At 47.7% G+C, this 23,498-nt stretch overlaps 1 protein-coding gene across 1 annotated transcript in view; it reads right to left on the reverse strand.

Moving 5' to 3' along the window:
* Positions 1-17,712, reverse strand: part of LOXHD1 (lipoxygenase homology PLAT domains 1) — a 158,805-nt gene extending 141,093 nt beyond the window's left edge. The window contains exons 1-4 of the mRNA XM_019652717.1: positions 17,349-17,712; positions 13,139-13,253; positions 6,523-6,603; positions 3,941-4,125 (exon numbers count right to left, since the gene is read on the reverse strand). Coding sequence (XP_019508262.1) covers positions 3,941-4,125; positions 6,523-6,603; positions 13,139-13,253; positions 17,349-17,472 — 505 coding nt within the window. The 5' untranslated portion in view covers positions 17,473-17,712. The remainder of the gene's footprint in view (positions 1-3,940; positions 4,126-6,522; positions 6,604-13,138; positions 13,254-17,348) is intronic.
* Positions 17,713-23,498: the final 5,786 nt, after the last annotated feature.

A 23,498-nucleotide genomic window follows, 5' to 3' on the forward strand; every position in this document is an offset into this window, starting at 1 on the left:
GGTAGGTACATACAATGGAATAGTATTCAGCCTTACAAAGAAATGAAATTCTGAGACATACTACAACAGGGTTGAACCCTGAAGACATTATGCTAAGTGAATAAGTCAGTCACAAAATGATAAACACTGTATGATTCCATTTATGCGAGATTCTTAAGTAGTCAAATTCAAAGACACATAAAGAAGAATAAAGGTTCCCAGGGGCTGGGGGTGGGGGAACAGGACTATGAAGTTATTGTTTAATAGGTACCGAGTTTCAATTAGAGAAGATGAAAAAGTTCTGGAGATGGATGGTGGCGATCATTGCACAACAATGTGAATTTACTTAGTGCCACTGAATTGTATGCTTAAGAATGTTAAGATGGTAAATGTAATGCTATATATATTTTATAATAATAATAATAATAATAATAATAATAATAATAATAAAGAAGCAGGACGATGGAGTCAGGCAGACCCTTGCACTCTCTTTGATGAGCTCCATCTGGATCACAGGGACTGGGAGATATGTCCTAGCCTAGGAGGTATGTTCTTGAGGGTCATTGACAAACCGGAACTACTCAGGAGGCAGGCTGGATGTATGCTACAAAAGGTGAGGCTGAGGAACCACTGAGAGCAGAGAAGCCCGTCTTCACACAACTGAAGGGCTGACATGGAAACACACACACACGGTGTTGTGTGGGGAGGACCAGAACAGAGAAGCAGGACTCTTGCAGAGACGGGGTAGGGTTTCTATTCAGGCAGATCTTTCTGACAACGAGTGCCACTTAGCAGTGGCATGGGTTATGCTGGGAGGTTGTGACTATCCACCACTCAAACCAGGGCTGGAGAGGCCACTGGCGGGGATGCTACGGAAGGGATTCCCGTGATAGTAAGAGATGGGTCCCACTGAACTCCATGAGCCCCAGACCTGATTTCCCAGGCTCTGATCTCTCACGTGCCAGACTGTCCTTGGAGTTGCCCTGCCTAAGGGGCAGGCAAAAAGCACATTCCCCCAAGCATTAGGAGACTCACAGTCTAGTCCCAGCTCCATCAGTGACTGGCTGTTTGATCCTGGATGAGTCACCATCTCCGTGGACCTCAGTTTTCTCATCTGTGTAATTAACACCTGCCCGCTTTTCCTCACCGCCTCACCCGCAGAGGTGTGGTAAGTGAGACAAGGGCTTGTGGAGAGGAGAGCCCAGACATCTTCCCAGCCCCCCTTCCCTCCCTGCTGACTTTCCCTTCCTCCCAGATCAGGGCAGGCCGTGTTTCCCAGGGTGCAGTTTGCACACCCTTGGTGGTACGCCGGATGCTAGTTGTGATACAGGAGGGTTATCTGGAGTTGTGTCTTCACTTCAATATATACTAATGTAAGCCTGATACGTGTAGCAAGCGATAACCATTTTTTATTATAGTAATATCAATATTCTTTTTAAAATAAATTTACAAGTTAATGCAAGTTGCCAAAAGTGAGCTAAAGAAGTAAATAATAAGGGAAGTGGTACTTGAATAAGGCAAAAATCTTGAAGGTGAACTGTGAGTTTGGAGCCCCCTGATGGACTGAGGGAATACACCAACCTGGCTCCCAGGCCCCACAACAGATCCCCAAGGCCTGGCAATCAGACCCAGAGAAGACCAAGGGGCAAAGCATTTGGGTTGGTCCTACTGCCTGGTTTCCATAAGGTGCCACATGCAGCGACTTTACCAGCCAATTGAGAACAACTAAGAAATTGAACTTGGTTCTGGGATCCTCCGTCCACACAACTGGGTGTTAATCAGCTTCTGCCTCCTTCTTTTGTCAACTCTTCATGTTTACCTTCTCCCCAGTGGGCTCCAGGAAAAGGGGTCCCTGACCAGGTTATTGACCCCCAAAGTGCCAGGAATGTGTTAGGTGCCTCCCCTAAAAGGTGCATGTAAAGAGAAGCCTAGAGAGGAATAGCTCATCTCTATGGCAGATGAGGCACAATGCCATGACCAAGGGTGATGTTCTTGTCCAGAGCAGCAGTCACCTGCACCACAGGTTGGACAAACTCCCCTCATGCCTGTGCTTTTAAGCAGGATATGCAAGATCCCCATTTACAGGAGCCATCTAGAAACCTGATCAATGTCCAGTCCCCTCCACTCCCGCCGCTATCTGCTGATCACATCGGTAAAGGGTCAGTTGGTCAGCCTAGATCACCTTCCTTCCCTGAGGAACAGGAAATGAAAGAAGGTTCCAGATGATTACCAGCCAGAACTTCAGGAGATGGCTCTCAGATGTTGGGAGAGGGAACAAGGCCATCTAAGGACCCGTCCTCCCTTGGTGGGTTGTGAGGGGGGTGCAATATACATTGAACATGTTCCCTTTCCTCTCTCCTCCTTCTGTTATTACCCACATCCCATGTTTTGAAATAACTTTACCTATTCAACTGCATGGATGAAGAAATAATTATCTTCCCCGTTTTGATCACCAAAGACCTCCGGTAGCAATCAAAAATCAAGTTTGATAATTACAGGTGAAAAGCAAAGAAACTTAACCTTTTGTTCACCAATGCAGTCATTTGAATATTTGAAGATCCTGTGTTTCATTCCTTGTAGAGTGTAGCCTGGAAATACTAAAACTACAGTGCCCACTACCCTATTTAAAGGGGTTGGGGGCCCAGGAAGCCTGGCTCAGGGATGGGGTAAGAGGGCGTCTTTGTCTTCCCTTTAAGAATCAAGAAAACACTGTCCTGGATGATTCTTGCGGGAGGTTGGAAAACCACTGAGTTACATTCATTGTCTCCCAATGGTGATTTTTTGGACATTTTCCTCTTCACAGCCCATTCTTTCAAATGATATATGCATAGAAAAGCCTGGAAATGATTGCATAAACATGTCAGCAGTGATGTTTTTCCAGGAGATGGAATTACAAGTACATATTCTCTTTTTATGTTTGTGTGTCTCTAGTTTCTAAAATTTCTGTAATGGTCAAATTGGCTTTTGTAATAAGAGGAAAGATCAATAACATATCTTTTAAAAAAAGAATCAATGAAGTTGCAAGTTATTACAATGGGGATCAGAGAGGAACAAGGCCAATGTTCAAGGTCAGAGGTGGGAGATCAGAGGCAGACAGAGGAATTAAGCGCCGAAACCCACGGAGACATAGGGTGTGTTTGTTTCTGCTCAGCTGGGTTGAAATAGACATTGGAACTTGGAGACCAAAAATACGTGCTGGGAGGCAGAATCCAGCATGTTTTTCTACTGGGTGACCATGGGAAAGTCACTTCTCCCGGCTGCCAACTGCCTTTTTTGTCCAACAGCCCGTGACTCTATGTGAGCAGGGTATCACGATGACATCCCCCTTTTTGGAAAAGCAAATGTGTTCAATAATGGGGTGAGGTGAGGTCATAACTTTAGGGGACAAAGGTGTGATAAAATAGAACATAGGACACAGTGTGTGTTTTTACATGCCTTGTTCCCCTGCCTCCTGCTGAGCTAAAATGACTCCCTTTAAGGCCTTTGGTCAGAGATGTACTTGAAATAAGTTGTTTCACTCATTAAATCAGGAGTCAGGGACAGCATGATGGAATGTTGGAAGCACTGAGCTCTGATTCCCATCCACCATGCCCTAGCTAGAACTCACCTTCCTTGGGCATCAGAAGGAAGGCAGGGAAAGCTACCTTTGAACTCAGAGGGACTCTCGGTTAGATACCCATCAACAAGAGTTGTTGAAAACACTGGATGTGCTCAGGGCTGCTTCCGTCCCTCCATCATGCCTCTAGGTCCTCTTGTATTTCCCACTTCCTTGATCCCCTAGAGCACATAAGCTTGCTCCTGGGAAGGCCACAAGGAAGAAATGGGCTTCACCTGGGTCCTAGCCAACAGGACAACCCTGGAGGATGGCAAGGGGAAATGGGACTGCCCAGAGCAAGACAGAGGCCTGAGTGAGCCCAGCCCAGGTAGGGAAGGGCAGCGGGTAGGCCACGCTGGCACTGACCTCGGGGCACATTCATGGGACTGAAGCTGGCCAACAGGTCACGGCACCACTGGCGGTCACCTTCCACCTTGCTCAGCCAGCTGCGGCAGTTGAAGTAGTAACAGAGGTGAGGCCGTTTTAGGTCGGTCAGAATCACACGGTCTAGGTGCCAGCTGGGACTCGAGCCCGTGTTGTCATGTTCGATCCTGGGGCAGAAGCAAACACCCATACTGTCACTGGCAGACGGAGACAATGCCCTTTCCATGCAGGAAGATCCAAATGTTTACTCCAAAGAGAGGTTCAGTCATTTTGTTGTCGTTATTTACCTCTCAAACCTCAGTTTCCTCGTCTATGAAATGGGGATATCTTATTAATGATGTGCTTATTGATGAATGTTACATTGTTACATTGCCTGCAAGGAAATATTGCCTTCCGTAGAAAATCCGGGATTGCCAAGGCTTGCAACAGGACCATCTCGAGCTCCCCTGTCTCCCTGACTCCTCCCCAGAACCCCAGATACTCTCCTTGGTCCCATTACCCAGGGGGTTCTCCCACAGCCATCTTGACTGGTATGGTCCCATAGAAATACCACATGAGCTGCATCTGACAGCCACATGTGTAATTGTATATCTTACAGTAGCCACATTGAAAAAAAAAACAAACCAAGAAACTGGTGAAATTAATTTTATAATATATTCTATGCAATCCATGTATCATTTCACCCTGTAACCATGTAAACATTTATTGAGATATTTTACATTCTTTTCCTTGTACTATGTTTTTTAAAAACCTGGTGTTTTTATATGCACAGCGTGTCTTGATGTGGATTAGTCACATTTCAAGTTCTCAGCAGCCACATGTGGCCGGGGGACTGCTGTACAGCAGAGCATAGATCCAGACTCTTCAAAACTGGGCCCCCAATAACTTCCCCCACTTCCTATAGCGCCCCCCTTCCTTGGCAGTCCCAGTTTCTCTCCGAGGTCAGTTTCTTCCCCGGAACTTGACCCCTGGACAACCTCACTTTGCACCAAGCAAAGGTCCCAGGGAGACCTTTCCTTTCAGGCTTTAATGGGACAAGCACAGCTTAATCTAGCACATGCAACCTCATATGTGTCATGTGAATGACACATATGATATACACAGAATGCATGCCTATATCTGACACAGAGCCTGGCACATAGTAGGACTTCAGCTTAGTGGTCTCCTTTCCCCACATACTGACTCCCTGTAAGCGCCCCTTCCCTGCTCATAACCCCTTTACCCCACACAGCCAGTGCCGGGGCCTCATGTGGCTCTATTTCCGCAGTAAAAAGAGTCCATGATACCACACTTTCTAGTGAGAGGAACAAAAATCAGAGCTGAACCGAGGCCACATTTGACTCCTGTGCAGACCCTAGTCTGGGTGTAGTCAGACCACAGATGATTTTGACGTTCTGACAAATGGGCAGGAACTTGAACGGGAGTGGGTAGCAGAGGGAGGGGGATAAAATGGGAAAATTGAAGTCTCTTCCTCTGCAGCCAGGCTGAGAGGGTTATCTCTCCCAGCATTTTCACAAGCCTTGCCCCTTCAAGACAAAATCGGGGGCACGCTCTATCAAAAGGCATCCTGCCACATCTGTAATCTTCCTGCTCACACTCTAGCACCCTGTCACCTCTGACACTCACTCAGTGCTTATCGTGTTCCAGTTACTGTGCTAAGCACAACTCACTGAGCCCTCCCTAGCCCTAGGAGCTAGGCACCGTTATTACAGATGAAAACAACTGAGGCTTGGAGAGGAATCCTATGCAGAGTCCCACAGCTAGTAAATGGCAGAGCAGAAATCTAAACCAAAGCAGTCTGAACTCGGTCTGACCCTAACCACGGTGCTAGTGCCCCTCAGAGCATCTTTCCAAGTTTGTGGAAAATTGTCTCCGATTGTCTTAATTCAAAGAAGTGAATATGGGGCCGGCCGAGTGGCACGATGGGTAAGAACTGGCTTGGGACGCCAGAGGGCCCCGGTTCGGATCCCACATATGAGGGCCAGTGACACTGCCCTCCACAGCTAAGATGCTGAACAACAGCTCAACCTGGAGCTGGGCTGCCGTGAGTCACCAGCGACGGCATAGGCTGCAGCTCCTGCTGCAGTGGGTTGCCATGGGCTACCGTGTGTAGCCAGCAGCCAGCGTGAGCGGCCAGCAGCCAGCGTGAGCGGCCAGCAGCCGCAGTGAGCGGCTGTCCAGAGGCCGGCGACTGATGTGCCTCGCCCGGGAAGAGCGCAATGATGGTGCCAACTTGGACCAGTGAAGCAAAGTCCTCCACAACGAGACTGAAGAACAAAATGACAGCAACTTGTCTGTTCCCCTTCCCCCAATTCCCCACCGCTGTTCCCATCCCCCAATTCCCCAATAAAAACCTTTAAAAAAAAAAAAGAAGTGAATATCTAATGGGGGGGTTTAGGGCACCGTGACTCAGGGTGCAAGGGAAAGTGTTGAGTCTTTGGTCACCCCTCAAATGACACCAGGAGAATAATCAACATCCAGAAACGATCAATAATAGTAAAGTCAAGTTCCTAATCTACTCGCCTTCATCTCACACTGCCCCTGGCCAGGGGCCAGAGCCTCACCTCATTTTGTAGATGAGGCCCACGTTGTTGGTTCTCACCCGGAACACGTCAGTGTTGGCTTTCGAAAAGGCAGATTGACTCCTGCAATGAGCGCGGACACAGTTAGCACAGATCAGCCTTTGGCTCGCAGGCCCGGGAGAAAAGCCAAGGGCTGACTCCCCTTTCTTCCTCCACTGTCCCACTCCTGGAAAGCACTACAAGCAACTGATCATATCCCGAGATTCTTTTCTGATATGATTTGGAGAGGCGGAGGACAAGGACGGTTAGTATTCATTCCTTGCTTTCACACCCAGGTTCTCATGGGATCCTTGCCATGTGTTGTCAAAGCAAGCATGGTGGGCACTATTAGCCCCACGTGACAAACAAGTAAATTGCTAATTGACAGCAGAGCTGGGACCAGAACTTGGCTCTCCAAAGTCATGATCCAACGCCCTCTAGTTGCTCTGGGTTGGGACAGTGGAGGAGGAAGGAAGGTGTGACGAGTGCCATGCTGCTCTCGGGTCTGCAGGCCTTTGGCCCCTCCTCCTTTCTTGCCTTGCTCTTGCTGGGGAAAGCAGTAATGGCAGCCCCAAGTGGATGCAGAACTTGGGTGGGGGTCCATGGTCCTGCCATTCCAACAAGAAAGAAAATACTCCACCCAAACCAGCAACCAGGGAAGTGGGGCCATGAGGATAGGCGTATCTGGCATCCTGCAGATGGTGCAAACAGAAGCAAGTGCACCTGAGATGTTCCGCAGTGAGTCCAGCCTCGGGAGCACCCTTTCCTGGTCAGCTTAGATGGGAGGGCTGGAGCAGACTTGCTACAGACTCCTCCGGGGGTGGAAGCCTGAATCTCATGCAGATATCTGCTCCATCCTCTGTGTGAGCAAGGACCCCTGCCGTTCCAGCCCAGGCCTGTTCACAACTCTTCCTGCTCCCTCAGCGATACCTCGGCAGGGCTGAGAGCTGTAGGCCTCCCTTGGTGCCCCCAGCAAGGGCTCTCAGCACCAACACCCAGCCCATGGGGCAAGAAAAGCACAAAGACATATGCCTGTTTATTGGCTATCAGCATGTTTCAAAATAAAGAGGGAGGAAAAGGGTCTTCTCCCCAAGGCAAAAAGGCTCAGACTCTCTCAGTAATAGAAAGCTTTTAAGGTTCTACAGACCCAGAAGCAGCGACTCTGCAAACAGACCCACTCTGGCAAACAGTCTGCCCGGGGAGATGTTTCCTTACAGTGGGCCATCAAGAGACATGAGCCTGTGCCCTCCTAAAGCAGTGCAGAGCTCATGAAATCGGGGCAGCCTTGTCGGGGAAAAGAGACCCCAACAGTGCAGTCTGGGAGCAGAGGGGGACAGTGGTAGAACCTTCGCGGTTTTGCTGGAGTGCACGGGTCCACTCCCAGGCTTGCTGCATGTACCTGTCAGAGTCTCACTTCCAAGGGCAAATAACCACACACCCGCGTTTCGTTTCAGAGTCAAAGCAGTTGTCAAATGGATTGGAAAACACATAAACATGGATCCTGTGCATTGGGATTGTATGAATAGAAAACAAAGAAATAAATAAGAGGTATTTTCTGTTTCAATAGCTGAGACAAAGAAAATTGTTTTTTTTGCTTGTTGTTTGTTTTAGAATAAATAGATAAGAGTCTTTGCTTCAAATAAATACCCTAAGAAACACAAACCCTGGGACGGTATACAATGGCATATTATGCAGTCATTAAAAACCCTGTTATAAAAAAAAAGATTTCATGAAATGGACACAAGATTATGGTACAGGCTTAAAAGAAAAAAAGCAGGTTAAAAATAGAATGTACAAAAGAACCACCAACACAAACAGGATACCAACTTCATTGAAACACAGTAAAAACTGGGAGAATTTATACAAAAATCTCATGTCTAGATGGTAAGGCTATTATGAAGTGTTAGTTATTCTGGTCTGTAGATAGATTTTTAGTTTTCTGAAGGGAGCACGTCTCGTTTTGGTTCATTATGAAAAAAGCACAGCCCCCTGTTTCAGAGAGCCCCCACTCCACCCAGCCTGCAGCTGCCTGTGGCGACTTCTCTGGAATGAGTTTGAGGACTGCTGGCTTCGTCTTTCTCAGGGTGCGTGGAATTTGGGAAACAGCCAATGCTGGTGATTAGGGGAAAAGGAGGGTGATTTAGAAAGGAAAAGACGAGATGTGATTTGGAAGGAAAGTAGCTGGTTTTCCGGGGTGCTTCTGACAGCATTCTGGAAGAGAGGTACATGCAGTAAGGGGGGGGCTCCGTGCTTTCAGAAAGGCTCTATGCATGGACCGAGTGGAATGTGGATTCGTGCATTCCAGTGTGTTTGTTCAATAGTTGACCATGGTGTTTACAGTCACTCAGAAAACAAATATTAAGAACCGAGATGGAAGAAAGGAGACCGGGGGAGAAAGGTCTTCCAGGATGGGCCGAGGGAACGCTCCACACGGTCTCAGGACCGCACTGCAGCCTTCCAGGGCATCACGGGAGACGAAGCCATCATCCACGGTGTTTTTGAGGTGAAGACCAATGTCGTCTTGGCAGACAAGAGGAAGGTCCTGTCTCACAGGGGTCTCTCTCTTCAGGGGAGGGAGAGAGAAGGACTCAGGGACACAGCTATATGGACCCCCCTCTCTCAGGGAGGGGCCGGATGATCCCAAACAAGGCTCACCCCCGACCCACTTGGGGTCAGATTCTGAAACCCCCACTTCTGGCAAGCCTATGGGTTTGAGAAAAATGACTGAGAATGGAGTGGAAGCAACAAAGGACAGAGAGTCCCTCCCTGGTCAAAGGAAACATTAGAAATAAAGACTCCTTCACGTCTCCTGGTAGGAGACTGCAGCTTCTCCACAGCTCCTGGTAGACCCACGAATGAAGGCTAATGCAGATCATAGTGCCCTGCCCATGCCTCCCACCCAGGAGAGTCTTTACAGTTTGCACAGGGCATTTTAGCCACAAACCGGGCAGGGCCAGCAGGCTAAAATGCTGGGCGTTCTCTGACACTCTCAGATGGTGAATTCTCAACAGGAGAACCGTGATCCAGAATATACATGAAATCCCATCCTTTTGCCATATTCTAAACATGTGACCCAGTGTTGGGGCTGGTCCTAGGTGACTGGAAAGGGAACTCAGAGATGGGGCTGCCTCTGGGAGCCACGGCTGTTGGCACTAAACTGGTGCGGGGGGTCGGGGTAGAGGTCGACTAATGGGAAATCAAAGTGAATATGTCACACCCTTTTCAGCCTAGGAAGGAGTCCAATGTGTACCAAGGAATTTAGACTCTTGACCATAAGGGTGAGGACAAGCTGCATGTTAACAGCAGGCCCCCAAGTTCTTGTATTGGAAAAAATCAAAACTCCTCATAAGCCATTTGGGAGTGGAAGGTGAAATGCCAGGGCCTAGGAGAAAAGACGCAAGTGAGAAAAAGACGTAGGAAAAGCAGGAGAGAAAGGCAGGGCGAGAGACAGCTGAAGGCTGTAGAGAAAGGGGTCGGGGATATTCCAAGAAACGTGGTGGCTTAATTTAAGTTGCTTGCATTGCTGCAGTGTGAAATCTTTCTGATGTCCCGAGCTATCAGTGCAGACTGATACACTCAAAAATGCCTTGTAGTGTGTGTGTGTGTGTGTGTGTGTGTGTGTGAGAGAGAGAGAGAGAGAGAGACTCAAGGAAAAGGAAGCTCAGTTCCAGTTGGCACATGGCATGGTTTGGGATGACATGGTGTGACAAGGAGGCAACAGCCCCCACCTCTAAATATGAGAGATTTAGAGATCAATGGGCATCTGAGCAGCCCCAGGGACCGGTAGGGGTGAGGGCTGGGCTGGGCGAAATGCATCTAAGTCTCAAAGAGCATGGTGACTGCCACGGCCACGGGCATCTGGGTGACATGTGCAACCTGGAATTCCTTGGAAAGCAATGCTCCTTTCCCAGACCCAAGGTCTCCATCTCAAATCGAAAGGGTCCTGGTGAGGCTTGTTTCTATGCAATTCTCTTTGTGGACATTTTCTCAGGTCTTCCAGCAGCCAGACTCTAGTCTCCTCTTCCCCATTTATCTGCTCACCATGGTCAGATTAATCTTTCTTGGCCACATAGTAAGTCGAGCCTCCACTGATCAGCTTTCAATCAAGGCTTTCTACAGCCTGGTCCTCCCCTGTCTTTTCAACCTTCCTCTTCTCTGCCCCTCCATGTAGCCAGCAGGTCACCACCCAGCCCCAGTAAGCCTGCGGTGTCCACACAGCCTCCATACTTTTGCAAGCTGTTCCCCTTCTAAAGTACCCTCTTCCTGTTCCTCTCTTATCTGAGTCTTTTTCACTATGTGAGGTACATATTATGTGTCCACCCCTAGCTCCAGCCACACTGATCCCATGTCATGCACTGAGCTCTATTTGGAAGCAACAGGGATAGACACTGGTGGCACAAAGTAGACCTCCTCTCATTCTCTGGCTCCACCTGGCATCTCTCTAGGCACCACCTCTCCAGCTTCTCCAGGGCATACAGCTGATTCTGCAAAATGTGCCCACATCTCTGAAACTATCATTTACCAGAGTTCCTGCAGAACCCTCCAGATCAGCCATATCGGGGTCCTGGCCAGATCTGTGGCACTGCTGCTCTACATACATGACAGAGATATGGGAGAGACCCCCCCCCACCAGCAGACTTGTGGGATAATTGGGGAGACTGTTGAGTCCTATACGTGGGGTAGCGCAGAGAACCTGGCTGCCTACGTGTGGTTTCAGCAGTGCCTGGAGGCCTCCAGACGCTGCCAGCTCATTCATGCTTTAGGTTCCTTTCCCATGATGCAGCCTTTCCTTCCCCGTTAAGAAGGAAGGCTGGAACTCCGATTCCCGGGAACAGGGACTCAATGACAAAGCTTCACATGGGGTTACAAAACATGACTCTGGGGGCCTTCCTGAGAGGTGTTTTGACAAATAAAAAAAAGTGAGGGAAAAGAGTCTAAGGATACTAGAGGCACAAAGGAAGGAAAGACAGTGAGGAACCACCACGAAAGGAGAAAACTGTTCCTTTTGTTTAAAAAATGCAGGCTGGGAGCTCCAGAAAACAATATGGCCAGCTCCCCAAGGTCTACTGGCTTTTCTCTGGACAGGTGCACTCTGGGAAGTCACATGGCAAAGAGGATGGACATTTCATGTATTCTCTTTACCGTGCCCATGTCACTGGAGGGAAAGACTTCCACAAATGAGTCACTCTGCAGTGTAAGCAGAACAAGAAGACGGGTATACCATGATCTGCGGAAATGGACAAAATAGGATGTTACGCCTGCCTCAGCCCTGTGGCCTTTACACCACAGCCCAATTTCAGAGTAAGCAAGTGACGTGGGGCCTGGTCAGTCTGCTGAGCACAGAGTTCAGGGATGTGCTGGTCTGTGGAACCCCCCCCCCCAACACACACACACGGCTTCCCCTGCCATCGCTGGAGGAGCCAGGCCATAATCCCCAAAGCTCACAGCCCAGAGCTCCAGAAAGCCTTCAGGGGTCCTCCCACACACCAGCCAGGGCCACAAGGCCACGTGCTCGAGGACAACGCCTACATCAACAGCCTGGGGTTTGTGGACCAGCTTTACCACCAAAAAGCTCCATGACTCAGAGCTGCTCACTGCTTCTCTCGGGGCCTCAGTTTCCCCATGAACAGTTGAATTAGATTTAGCAGTTTTCAAATTTCTCTTGGCTACAGAGCTCTTGGTGCAAATAGAACCTGACCCAGAAATTTGGGGGGCAAAACAACCCTAAGTCAAGCTGCTCAGGAGGAAGGAAGGATGGGGCATGGTGGGCCCAGAACCAGCTGATGCGTCACCTGTGCCATTCAGCACAGATTGAAAACCAGCTGCCTAGACCATCCGCAAGGCCCCTACACATCTCTGGAATTCAGTGTTTCTGCTCAGCTGTGTGTATCTGTGTGTGCACACGTGCAGTGGGAGGAAAGAACTGAAGAGAAAAGAGAGCAGCCCCTGCTCTCAATGGGTTATAAGGAAATGGAAGATACAAGGCATACACCCCCCCCACCCCCCACCCCCACACACGCTCATCTACTCAAGCACACACATAGCACACACACAAGTAATATAAATGGCTGACTTGAGGGTGCGTTAGCTGGCAGGCAGGTTTAATATGATGCTGGTTCCTGGGTGAGATGTTGATGCAGAGCATTTCAGCTCATGGTTCCCTCACAGGCATCATCTAGTTTGCTCTTCTCAAAAGTCCTATGAGTTTGGTAAAAGGAGGGTTATCACTTCCAGGTGATATATGAGGAAACCAAGGCCTTGGATGCAAGAGAGTTGACCAAAGTTACATGACAACTAAGTGGTAAAGCTGGACCCAGACCCAGGCTTCTTGGTCCTGAGTTTTGTTCGCCCACATCAAGGGTTACCTACTGAATATGAATTCTTGCAAATTTTGAGATCCAAAGTAGACATTACTGTACATTAAAAAATCAAGAGAGGCGCTAAGGGAGGCTGACAGAAAATCGCAGGGAGAGACCTGGCTGACACGTGGGTCTGTCATTAGCAGAGTCTGGTGCCACTTATTTGCCTGTGGACACAGATGTCTTCTCCCCTGGGTTTCAGAGTCACATCCACCCTGACTCCCAAGCCAGGACCCCACCAAGTTTCAGTCAGTACTCACTTGCTGATGAGCTGGAGCTTAGGAGAGCTCCCATTCTCTCCAAAAAGGGTGATGAAGACGTTGGCATCTGTCCCTGCGCCACGAACATCCCCTGTGGCTGTGACCACCTCGTACACTACAGGAGGAAAGGAGAAGACAGATGGCAGTGTCTGAAGAAAACCCAGAATCCTGCTTGGGCTTGGAGAAGCCATAGCTCCTGCCAGCCCTGCAGGGGATGCCCAGTCACGAAGGACTCTGTGAACCCCTGCTACAACCTGCAAGCTTCTGAGTCAGGGTCAGGCTCACACCAAGTCGTGCTGTGAGACCCAAACTGCCCACTTAATGCTGCACACTCATTTTGCAGATAAGGAACCTTTAGACAGAGGGACAAGCCCAGATCACACATTATATAGTGTCAACACCTGAGCCCAGCCTATGATTTTCAGATGCCCAGTCTGTGGTCTTTCTAGCAGAGCACATGAATGCCCTCCTAGTCATGACCTTCTTCACAGCCTGCATCTGACTGTCACCTTCTCTCTGCCCTCTGACAATGAAGCTGCCTTGTCCAGCCTCACCACCCATGATCCCCTGGGCATTGCATTGCTATCTCAAGATAAGCCATTCATTCCAGGGCTGGGGGAGCGTGCAGAGCTTTGTCAGGAGTCCCTCTTTGGCAGGGGCACTGGTTTAAACCTCTTTTTGAACCCTTGTAGGTTGTCTTGTTTGCTGTTGGCACCTTTCCTTATTTTGTCCCTGGTTCTAATGAAGGTCCCCATTAAGACACTGTGAGCAGGAGAAAGGAAGCAGTATATTTGCAAGACTCTCTGACTCTTGCAATAACCAAAGCCTTAATTCTTTCCTAGTCTACACCACAGGGGAGTCTGATGTGAAAACAACTCCTGGAGCCCTCCCTGGGACAACTCTGGGCCCTGAAGTTTTGCCCACATGGTTTGCATATATACCAGGGCATTTCCAAACCAAGTGTCCATAGGAAAATGATCAGCATGGCGAAAAGTCTAGAACCACACTGTATGAGAGAAGACATAAAGGCCTGGAGATGCTTGGTTTGGAGAAAAGAAGAGTCTGGGGTACAGGAGAAGGATGAAGAAACTATCTCAATAGTTAATTACAGGTACAAACCTGTATTTTAAAAAGGGCCACACAATTTTTTTAATGGGCAACAGTTTGTTTTAAAAATGAACACACACTTACCATAAGACCCAGAAATTCCTCTTTGAGGTATTTACCCAAGAGAAATAAAAACATGTCTACACAAAGACCCACACACAAATGTTCATAGCAGCTTTATTCATAATAGCCCTAAACTGGAAACAACCTAAATGTCCATCAACAGGTGAATGGATAAGCAAATTGTAGTACATCCGTACAATGGAAACTACTTGGCAAAAAAAGGGATGAACTACTGACACATGCAATATGGATAAATCTCAAGCTCATTACATTGAGCAAAAGAAGTCAGACATAAAACACTACACACTAAATGCTATATGAAAGTCTAGAAAAGACAAATGTAATCTATTGTAACAGAAAGCGGAACATGGTTTCCTGGGGTTGGGAGTGAAGGAATTGACTGAGAAGGGGCACAGGGAAATTTGGGGGGATAATTTAAATGTACTATATGTAGATTGTGCTAATAGTTGTATGGATGAATACATGTGTGCTAATCCTTATCAAACAGCACATTTAAAATGGATGCATTTCATTGTAAAGTAAATTATATTTCAGCAAAGTTGAAAATTGGACAAGAGAATTAAACAGGCATGTCATAAATGAGGGTATCCAAATAACCAATAAACATATGCCAAAGTACTCAGCATCATTATTCATCAGGGAAATGCAAATTAAAATGACAATAACATACTATTACAATATATACCCCCCCACCCCAGAATGGCTAAAGTTAAAAAGACTGACTATACTAAGTATTGGCAAGAATGTGGAACCATTGGCAGTCTCCTACATTGCTGGGGAGAGAGTAAATTGTTACAAGCCCTGATAGTTAAACATAATGCCCATCCTATGACACAGTAATTCTACTTCCAATTATAAATCCAAGAGAAATGAGTGTATGTGTCCATTAACAGATGTGTACAAGATCTGTATCAGCTTTATTCATCATAGCTAAAAACTGGAAATAAACCAAGAGTGCATCAACAACAGAACAGTTAAATAAATGGTGATTTATTTATAAAATATAATAGCGCACAATAACAAAGAAACCCCAAACTATTATATATAATGTGTCACAACATGGATAAATCTCTCAGATATAATGTTGAGTGAAAGAAAAGCTACCCACAAAAAGTGTTTACTGTGTGATTCCATTTATTTGAAGTTCAAGAACAGAAAAAACTAATCTATGGGGATAATAGCATCAGGGAAGCTATTACCTCTGGGAAGGTGAGGGAAGGAGTTTCCTGGAGGTTGGAAGTGTTCTGTGGCTTGTTTGAATGGTGGTTACACAAACATGCACATATGTAAAAATTCACCACGCTGTACTTTTATGAGTTTTGTGCTGCATATATATAGCATTCCTCAATTTTTAACTTTTAATTAAAAAAACTCAGATATCTGATGAACTATCTTGTGAAAAACAAATTCTGTAGAAGATATAAAATTCTGTTTGGCTCTAAAGGGGAGGACCCCAATTCATAAAATCCCCTTGTCAGCAAAAAGAATTGTCAACCTAGCACAGAGCCTGGCAAGTGGGAGATGCTCAATAAGTAATTACCTGGATGAATGAATGAGCAGATAAATGAATAAATGAAGCAATCAATGAAATGAATATTAACTATGAAACTAAATGGACTGTTACCTGAATTCCAATTCTACCATTACTGGCTATGTGATTTCAACCAAATTGTTTACTGAGCTTCAATGTTCTCATCTCTGAAATAGAGATAATTTCTTCCTTGAAAGATTATTGTAAGGATTAAAGCAAATAAAACAAAGTTTTCAACGTTCATACCCACTGACCTAGCATTTCTACTTCTGGAAATGTATCTTACAGACACTCCTCCACAGCTAGACAAAAGATATGCATTATATAAGTTGTAGATTTATCATCATCATCATCATCGCATCACCACCATCAGTCTCTTCATCACCATCAGTGTCTTAATCACCATCACCATTATTGTCATCATCTTCATCACCACCATCATCTCCATTGTTGTCATCATCAACATCAATATCCTTGCCATCATCACTGCATTATCTCCATTAACAACATCCTCAAGGAAGCTGCCTCGGGTAATTGTATCCCAACAGATGCTGAGATTGTGAAGGAGGCTCTGGGCAGGCACAGAGCAGGCCTTCAATAAATATTTGGTGGATAAATGAATGAATCAGGGAATGGGTGAACTAATGAGTGGATATGGTGCGTACAGGGACTAGCGAGCCACTCTGGATTAAGTGCTGAGAATTTAAATGCCTTCAGGGACAAGACTGGCAGCATCAATGGATAAAACATACCTAGTATGTGACAAACTGGAAGCCCACAGCCTATAAGCAGTCACAGCCAAAAATATTTTAAAACATTTAAAAGGCAGATCAAAACAAAACACCAAAAAACCCTCTGCAGGCCAAAATTGGCTCCCGGGTTCCCAGTTCACCCCTTCTCTGGTTTACCTGGCAAGAAGGTAGAGCATTTCAAAGCAGCTCCCATGGGCGCCAGAGGAAGATGAGACTAAGAGGACAAGGCCCTGGGGTCCAGAGCAACACCTGCCTTCCCTACATGGGCCATGTGCCTCTCCTTGCAAAGCCCCAAGCCCCCATCTTGATTGGCCATGGTGGGCAGCAGCTCCCAGCCCCCACTGGGCATGCTGCAAGGGGTCAGGCCTCCTGCCCACAACACCCAGTCACAGCCCCGTCAGGTCAGGTTCTGTCTAAAGCTGGCCACGCCATGGGGACCAGGCTGGAATGTGGCTCTTGGGGTGAGGATGTGGAGAGTGTGAGCACTGCAGTTCTAGTCTATTCTGTGCCAATAAGACTGTGACGAAGGGCAGGTTGCCTGTAGGGGGCCCTAGCATATACAGTGGGGGCACTAGTGTAATTCCTGCCCCATTTACTCCAAGGGGGTGTAGGACAGCCGCAATAGGAAATCTATCAGAAAGAGGTTGGAACCTCAAGTTCCTCCCTCAAAGCACAGGACAAGATGCTAGGCACCACGCTCCGCCGCCCCCGCGCCCCCCCAGGCCGGACCACACACCTCTGGGCTTGTAGTAGTCGTGCTCCAGCTCTTCCTCGTCCTCATCTGAGGCATAGTTCAGCAGCTCCGCCTCATACAGCGCTATGAAGTCAATGTCTTGCTTTCTCTTTTTCCCCTGGGGCATTATTTTGCCGGCTGCCTCTTCCCAGCCCTCGCTAGCTCACTGTGCCGGCCTCCCGGCACCACCTTGGACCCACAGCCCTCTCTCCCTGAGCTCCTGTGCTGTCCGGGTGGGCCAGGACCCACATTTGGGTCTCCTGTGCCCACAGCACTGCTCCTGCTCCCCTTGCTGCTTCAGCCTCGGAGCTGAACCTCAGTGCCTTATCTCTGTCTTTCCTGTCCCCGGTCCCTCTCTCTGCCACCCCCTCACTGGTCACCTCCTCTTGCACCTGCCCTGGGGTTTCTCCCTGGGCCTCATCACTTATTCATGGGGGCCGAGGGCAGGCTGTCCTTCCTCCACGCCCCTCCCAACAGCCCTCTGTCCTCCCTTCATGCAGAATCAGGTGACATCCAGCCCTGGGCATCAGTTTTCCACCTGGCCTCCCAGCAAGGGGCCATCGCAGGGGTAGGTGGCGGCCTCCCCCCATGGAGATCACCCTAGCCTCACAGGCTTTGAAGGCCGTGAATGATGTCCCCTGGGCCTGGGACCTTTCTGAGGAGCGCAGGGCTCCGAATCAGCCAAGCTGCCAGGACTCAGAGGCCTGTGTTTCGCTCCATTATTCATGACCTCTGATCATGTTACGGAGTAGGCAAGGTTCCTGCTGGATTTTTCTTGCTCTCTTTCTCTGCTTCCATCTCAAGATTGCTGCCTTCTTAAAGTGGCCATTTAGCCAGGGGAGACCTACTGCCTTTCAGAGATGCTGCTCTGAGGAGCGTTCGGACCACCCACAAAACATTTACTGAGTTGTGAGTTACATACAGCATAGCCAGACCAGAGCTAGGGACACCGGGGTCACTCAGGGATTCCCCAGTGTCCTGGGTGACCCCACAATGCCCAGGCAGGCAGGGCAAGGTTGACCAGCATCTGTTATAACAAGAACTCACCATGTGCCCGTATTGCCCTCTGCACGCTCACATGAAATAGTAAAAACCCTCAGAGCCCCCTGCAGATGCCAACCCCATCCGGCCCTGACCTTCTCCACCCGCAGCCCCACGAGGGGGATTTTCAGTCGGAGAAAGAGAACCAGGGTCCACAGGCCCCTCCCTACCCTCAATCAGAAAGGAAACATTCTCTTAGGGCCACTAGCCTCTTCTTCCTTGCTTATTTTACTTTATTAAGATTTTATTAAGGCACTTAATTAAGATTTTATGAAAATTTCTTACAACCCAAGTTGCAAGATTTCTATGCAAACCCTGAAAAGGTAGAAAATTCAATCCACTTGGAACGGTCATTCCTCTGTCCTGGCAGTGTGAGGTCACTGGCCAGAGCTGGGCCTGACAAGCACCGCTTGGCCTTGTGGCCTGGACAAGGCCTGTCGCCCCACCCACAAATGGGGATACTAATGATGCATTCAAGCATGTTGGGCACTTGGAGAAAGTGCTCAGCGAGCGGAAGCCTCTGGAACACAGTAGAGATTTAATAAATGCCTGTCATTTCTCATCTGAACTTCTCTTTCCTATTCTTCATGGGGGAGAGGCTGATGTTTTGTTATCATCTCAAATTGCCCCAAAAGCCCTCCTTCAGGTCCTGTATGCCAGGACCCTCTGTGTCCTCCATGGTCTGTGGGTGCCTCCCCCCCCCCCCCCCGCCCCTCAGTAGCATATCAGAGGCCACAAGTGAACATCTGAGTCCTCCCTATTTCCTGGGAGGACTGCCTTGTAAGGGCTTCTTGACTTGTCACCTTCCTCCTGCCTCTCCCAGCCATGAGCTCTGTGGGGGCAGGGATCGTGCCCCAGGTTCCCAGTGAGGCTCCCAGCACCTATAACACACCCGGCACACAGTGGGTCTCCATATGCATTTGTTCAGTTAATGAATGAATGAACGAATTACAGGCAGCTCTATAAAGCAGCCATGAAAACGAGGCTCCCACTAGTTCCACAAGGAAAACAGGATGGGCTGAAAAGAAACCACACTTGCAATGATACATTGGTGAAGTGAATGTTCCAGAACAAACACCATTCTGCGCACATTGGCCCGGAGAAGGGGTTATTTCAAGGGTCCAAGGGTGCTGCCTTCACAAACATGAACAATTGTGCTGTGGAGTGAGCACTAGACCAATCTGCGTGGCTGAAAGAACAGTCTTAGGACCAGAGCGGGTGATTACAGAAAGGCAGGTTTCAACCCAATCCAGTAAGAAGGATGGGACACTGAGTCCTGCCTGGGGTGACAGTGGCTGTGGGGCAACAGAGATGCGAGAGCTGGAAGGCATCTCTTGCCAGCCTACAGCTGCAATCGTCCCGGTGGTCCCTGTGGTTTGGACCCGACGGCCCTCTGGCTGGCAGCTGGGAATTTCTAAGGCACTGAATGACAGGCACAAGTAGACGGTGGGACAACCATGACAAGTTACCCAGCCAGGGGTCACCGTGATGGGCCAGGGGCCAGGGAAGAGCACCAGCCAGCTCCAGGCCTGGCTGCAAAACCCTGACCAGAGAGGGGCTCTGTCCCCAGACCCGTGGGGACTGAGAGGAGGGCAGGGGAGCCTCTGCCAGCCCTGCCTGGGGCCTCCAGCCTGAGGGGGCGTTCAGAGAGGAGGAGGGAGCTAGCTGGTCTGCAACAACCACAGGACTTTTCACAAGCTCCTGTCTTGTCACCTGTGTCCCACCACCTTTCTGCCTGGAGTTGAGTCCAACTATTGAGCTCTTAGCCCCAAGCTCCAGCACCCAGGACCCCTGGCCACCACCTTCCTTCTCTGTTCTGGGTCTCCTCCCCTCATAGATGCCCTCTGTCAAGGTCAATATTTCCCTAAATGGGATTCCAGGACCACCTGGATTAAACCCTGCAGAAGAACTCATCAAAATGCCGATTTCTGTTATCCTCATTGTCCCCCCACCCGGCCCTAGACCTACTGAAGGTGAAATTTGGAATCTACATTTTTAACAACACCCTCTCCTGGGGGGCCGGGGGCAGGAGGTAGCGTGTTAGAAGACCTAAAATTTGGAAGCCATAGTAGGCTATACCTTCCCAGGTGACCTTGATCAGCTCACCCGGGCCATGGGGAGAGGAATAGCAAGCTTCCATCCCAGAATCCCCCACATCGGAGTCACAGGGAGAGTTTTTCAATGCTAATGCCTGGGAAGGTCCAAGATGCCTGTGGTGTAGGAAGGCGCTGAACTCACCTCCTCCCGTGAGCAAAATCAAATATACATGTATATAGGTAGCAATGACTCGGGTGAGACAACCAAGTCCCGAATGTACCGCTTCTGACAACACACAAGTAAAAGAGAAGAAAGCAAAGAGAGTTCCAAACAAGATGAACCCAGAGACCCACACCAAGATATATTGTAGTTAATATAACCAATATAAACACTTATCAGATACACACTGCTTGTCACTTCATTCAACAAGTTTATTTAAATTTATGTTTTAAGTATAGTTGGTATACAATCTTATATTGGTTAGATTAGTTTCAAGTGTACAATATAGTGATTCGACATTTTTATGCATTACAACGTGATCACCCCACTAATTCTAGTAATCATCTGTCACCATGCAAACGTATCACAATATTATTGACTATATTTCCCTTCCCCTTTTCACCCATCGCCCTATCCCCTCCCTGCTGGTAATCATCCCTTTGGTCTCTGTTTCTATGAATCTGTTTTTGTTTTGTTTTCAGATTCCACCATGCAGTATTTGTCTTTCTCTGCCTGCCTTAATTCACTTGGAAGCAACCTAAGAGTCCATCAATAGGTGAATGGATAAAGAAGATGGGAGATACACACACACATGCACATATACACACACACACACACACACACACACACACACACACACACACACACAATGGAATATTAGACAGCCAATAAAGAGGAACGAACTCTTGCATTTGCGACAACATGGATGGATCTAGAGGGTATTATGCTTGGAGCCTTTTTTCTCCCAACAAAGGGAGCAAGCAGAAACAGCAGGGCATTACCACACCCAGCTGCCCTCCCTGCCTAGAGCTGCTCCCACTGAAGGCCAGTGCCCCGGGGACCATGAGCTCATGCTCCGCTCCAAGCAGCTTCCCAAAACTCTCGGGCGCAGGGAACCTACACAGAGGCCTCCTACACGGGACCACTTTCGGCACAACAAACAAGAGGCTGTACAGAGAAGACTGAAGAGCCGTGGGAGCTCCCCGGGGACTGTGGGAATTCTCTGGGGTCCGAGGGGATGGTGAGCAGCATTGTTCACATCACCCTCCACCTCCATAGGGTGGGTGGGGGCTTGATCTGCAGGCACTGGCCTGCCGGCAAGGTCAATGCAGCACGTTCTCAGGCACATCACCAGAGCACATTTCAGCCCGAACAAAGGGGGCAAGCAAAATCAACAAGACATTACTACAGACACCTGGGCTCCCCACCCAGAGCTGCTCCAGCTCCATAGGTCAGTGCCCCAGGTGCCTCGGGCATCTGCTCGGGCGCCGACAGCCTGCAAATTCCACACAGCACACACAGTCTACACAGAGCCCGCTACTGCATAAGGCCACTTGTCCAAGAATGAAAGAGACAGTCATTTTGTCTAATTCATTTATCAAACACAGAAAGTAAAACAATATGCGAAGACAGAAGAATCTCTTCCAAATGACAGAATAAGAAAAATCCCCAGGGGAAAATAAAAACCCAAAGGAAATCGAAATAAATAATTTGCCTGATAAAGAAGTCAAAGAAATGGTCATTAACCAAACTTGAGAGGGGACTAGAGGAACTTAGGGAGAACTTTAACAAAGAGTTAGAAGTATAAGAAGGAACTAAGCAGACCTGAAGAATACAATAACTGAGATTAAAAAAACAACACATCAGAAGGAAACAACAGTAGATTAGCTAATACAGAATGGATCAGCAACCTGGAAGACAGACTACTGCAAATCAACCAATCAGAACAGCAGAAAGAAAAGAGAACTTTAAAAATGAGGACAGTGGAATGGACCTCTGGGGTAACATCAAACACTCACACATTTCCATTATGGGTATCCTAGAAGGAGAGGAGAGAAAGGAACAGAAACTTTATTTAAAGAAATAATGGTTGAAACATTTCCTAACCTGGGAAAGGAAACAGATATTCACGCCCAGGAAGCAAAGAGAGTTCCAAACATATGAACCCAAAGAAACCCACACCAAGACATATTGTAGTTAAAATTGTAAAAAAGTTAACAATAAAAAGAATCTCGAAGGAGGCAAGAGAAAAACAGGTTACATACAAAGGCAACCCTGTAAGGTTATCAGCTGATTTCTAATCAGCAACTTTGCAGGCCAGAAGGGAGAGGCAGGATATCTTTAAAGTGCTGAAAGAAAGGAACCTACAACCTAGAATAACTTGCCAGCAAGGTTATCATCCAGAACTGAAGGAGAGGTAGAGTTTCCCTGACAAGCAAAAACTAAGAGGTCATCGCCATTAATCCAGCTTTAGAAGAAATGTAAAGGGTCATCTTTAAATAGAAAAGGAAAGGCCATAAGCAAAAATAAGAAAATATGAGAAGGGGAAAAACCTCACAGGGAAAGCCAAGTATTGAATAGAAAATCAGATATTTAAAAAGCTACTACAAAGGTTAAAAGAAAAAAAGTATCAAATTCAACTCAAGCTATACTAAGGAGTTAGGAGATACACAACACAGAAAGATCTCAAATATGACATCAATAACATAAATCATGGAGGGGGGAGTAGAAGTGTAGTCCTCATAGAATACATTTGAACTTAAATGCCTATCAGCTTAAAATAGACTGCTATAGATAAAGAATGATATATACAACCCTCATGGTAACCACAAACCAAAAACCTACAAAAGATATACGAAGAACAAAGAGAAAAGGACCTAAACAAAACACTAAAGAAAAACAGCAAACCACAAAGGAAGAGATCAAGAGAAGAAGAAAGGAACAGAGGACACCTTATAAAAGCAACCTAAAAACAATTAACAAAACGGCAATAAGTGCATACTTATCAATAATTACTTTAAATGTAAGTGGATTAAATGCTCCAATAGGGTGGCTATTTATAAACATGACCCATCT

Source organism: Hipposideros armiger, unplaced genomic scaffold, assembly GCF_001890085.2.
Source record: "Hipposideros armiger isolate ML-2016 unplaced genomic scaffold, ASM189008v1 scaffold_186, whole genome shotgun sequence".
Taxonomy (NCBI): domain Eukaryota; kingdom Metazoa; phylum Chordata; class Mammalia; order Chiroptera; family Hipposideridae; genus Hipposideros; species Hipposideros armiger.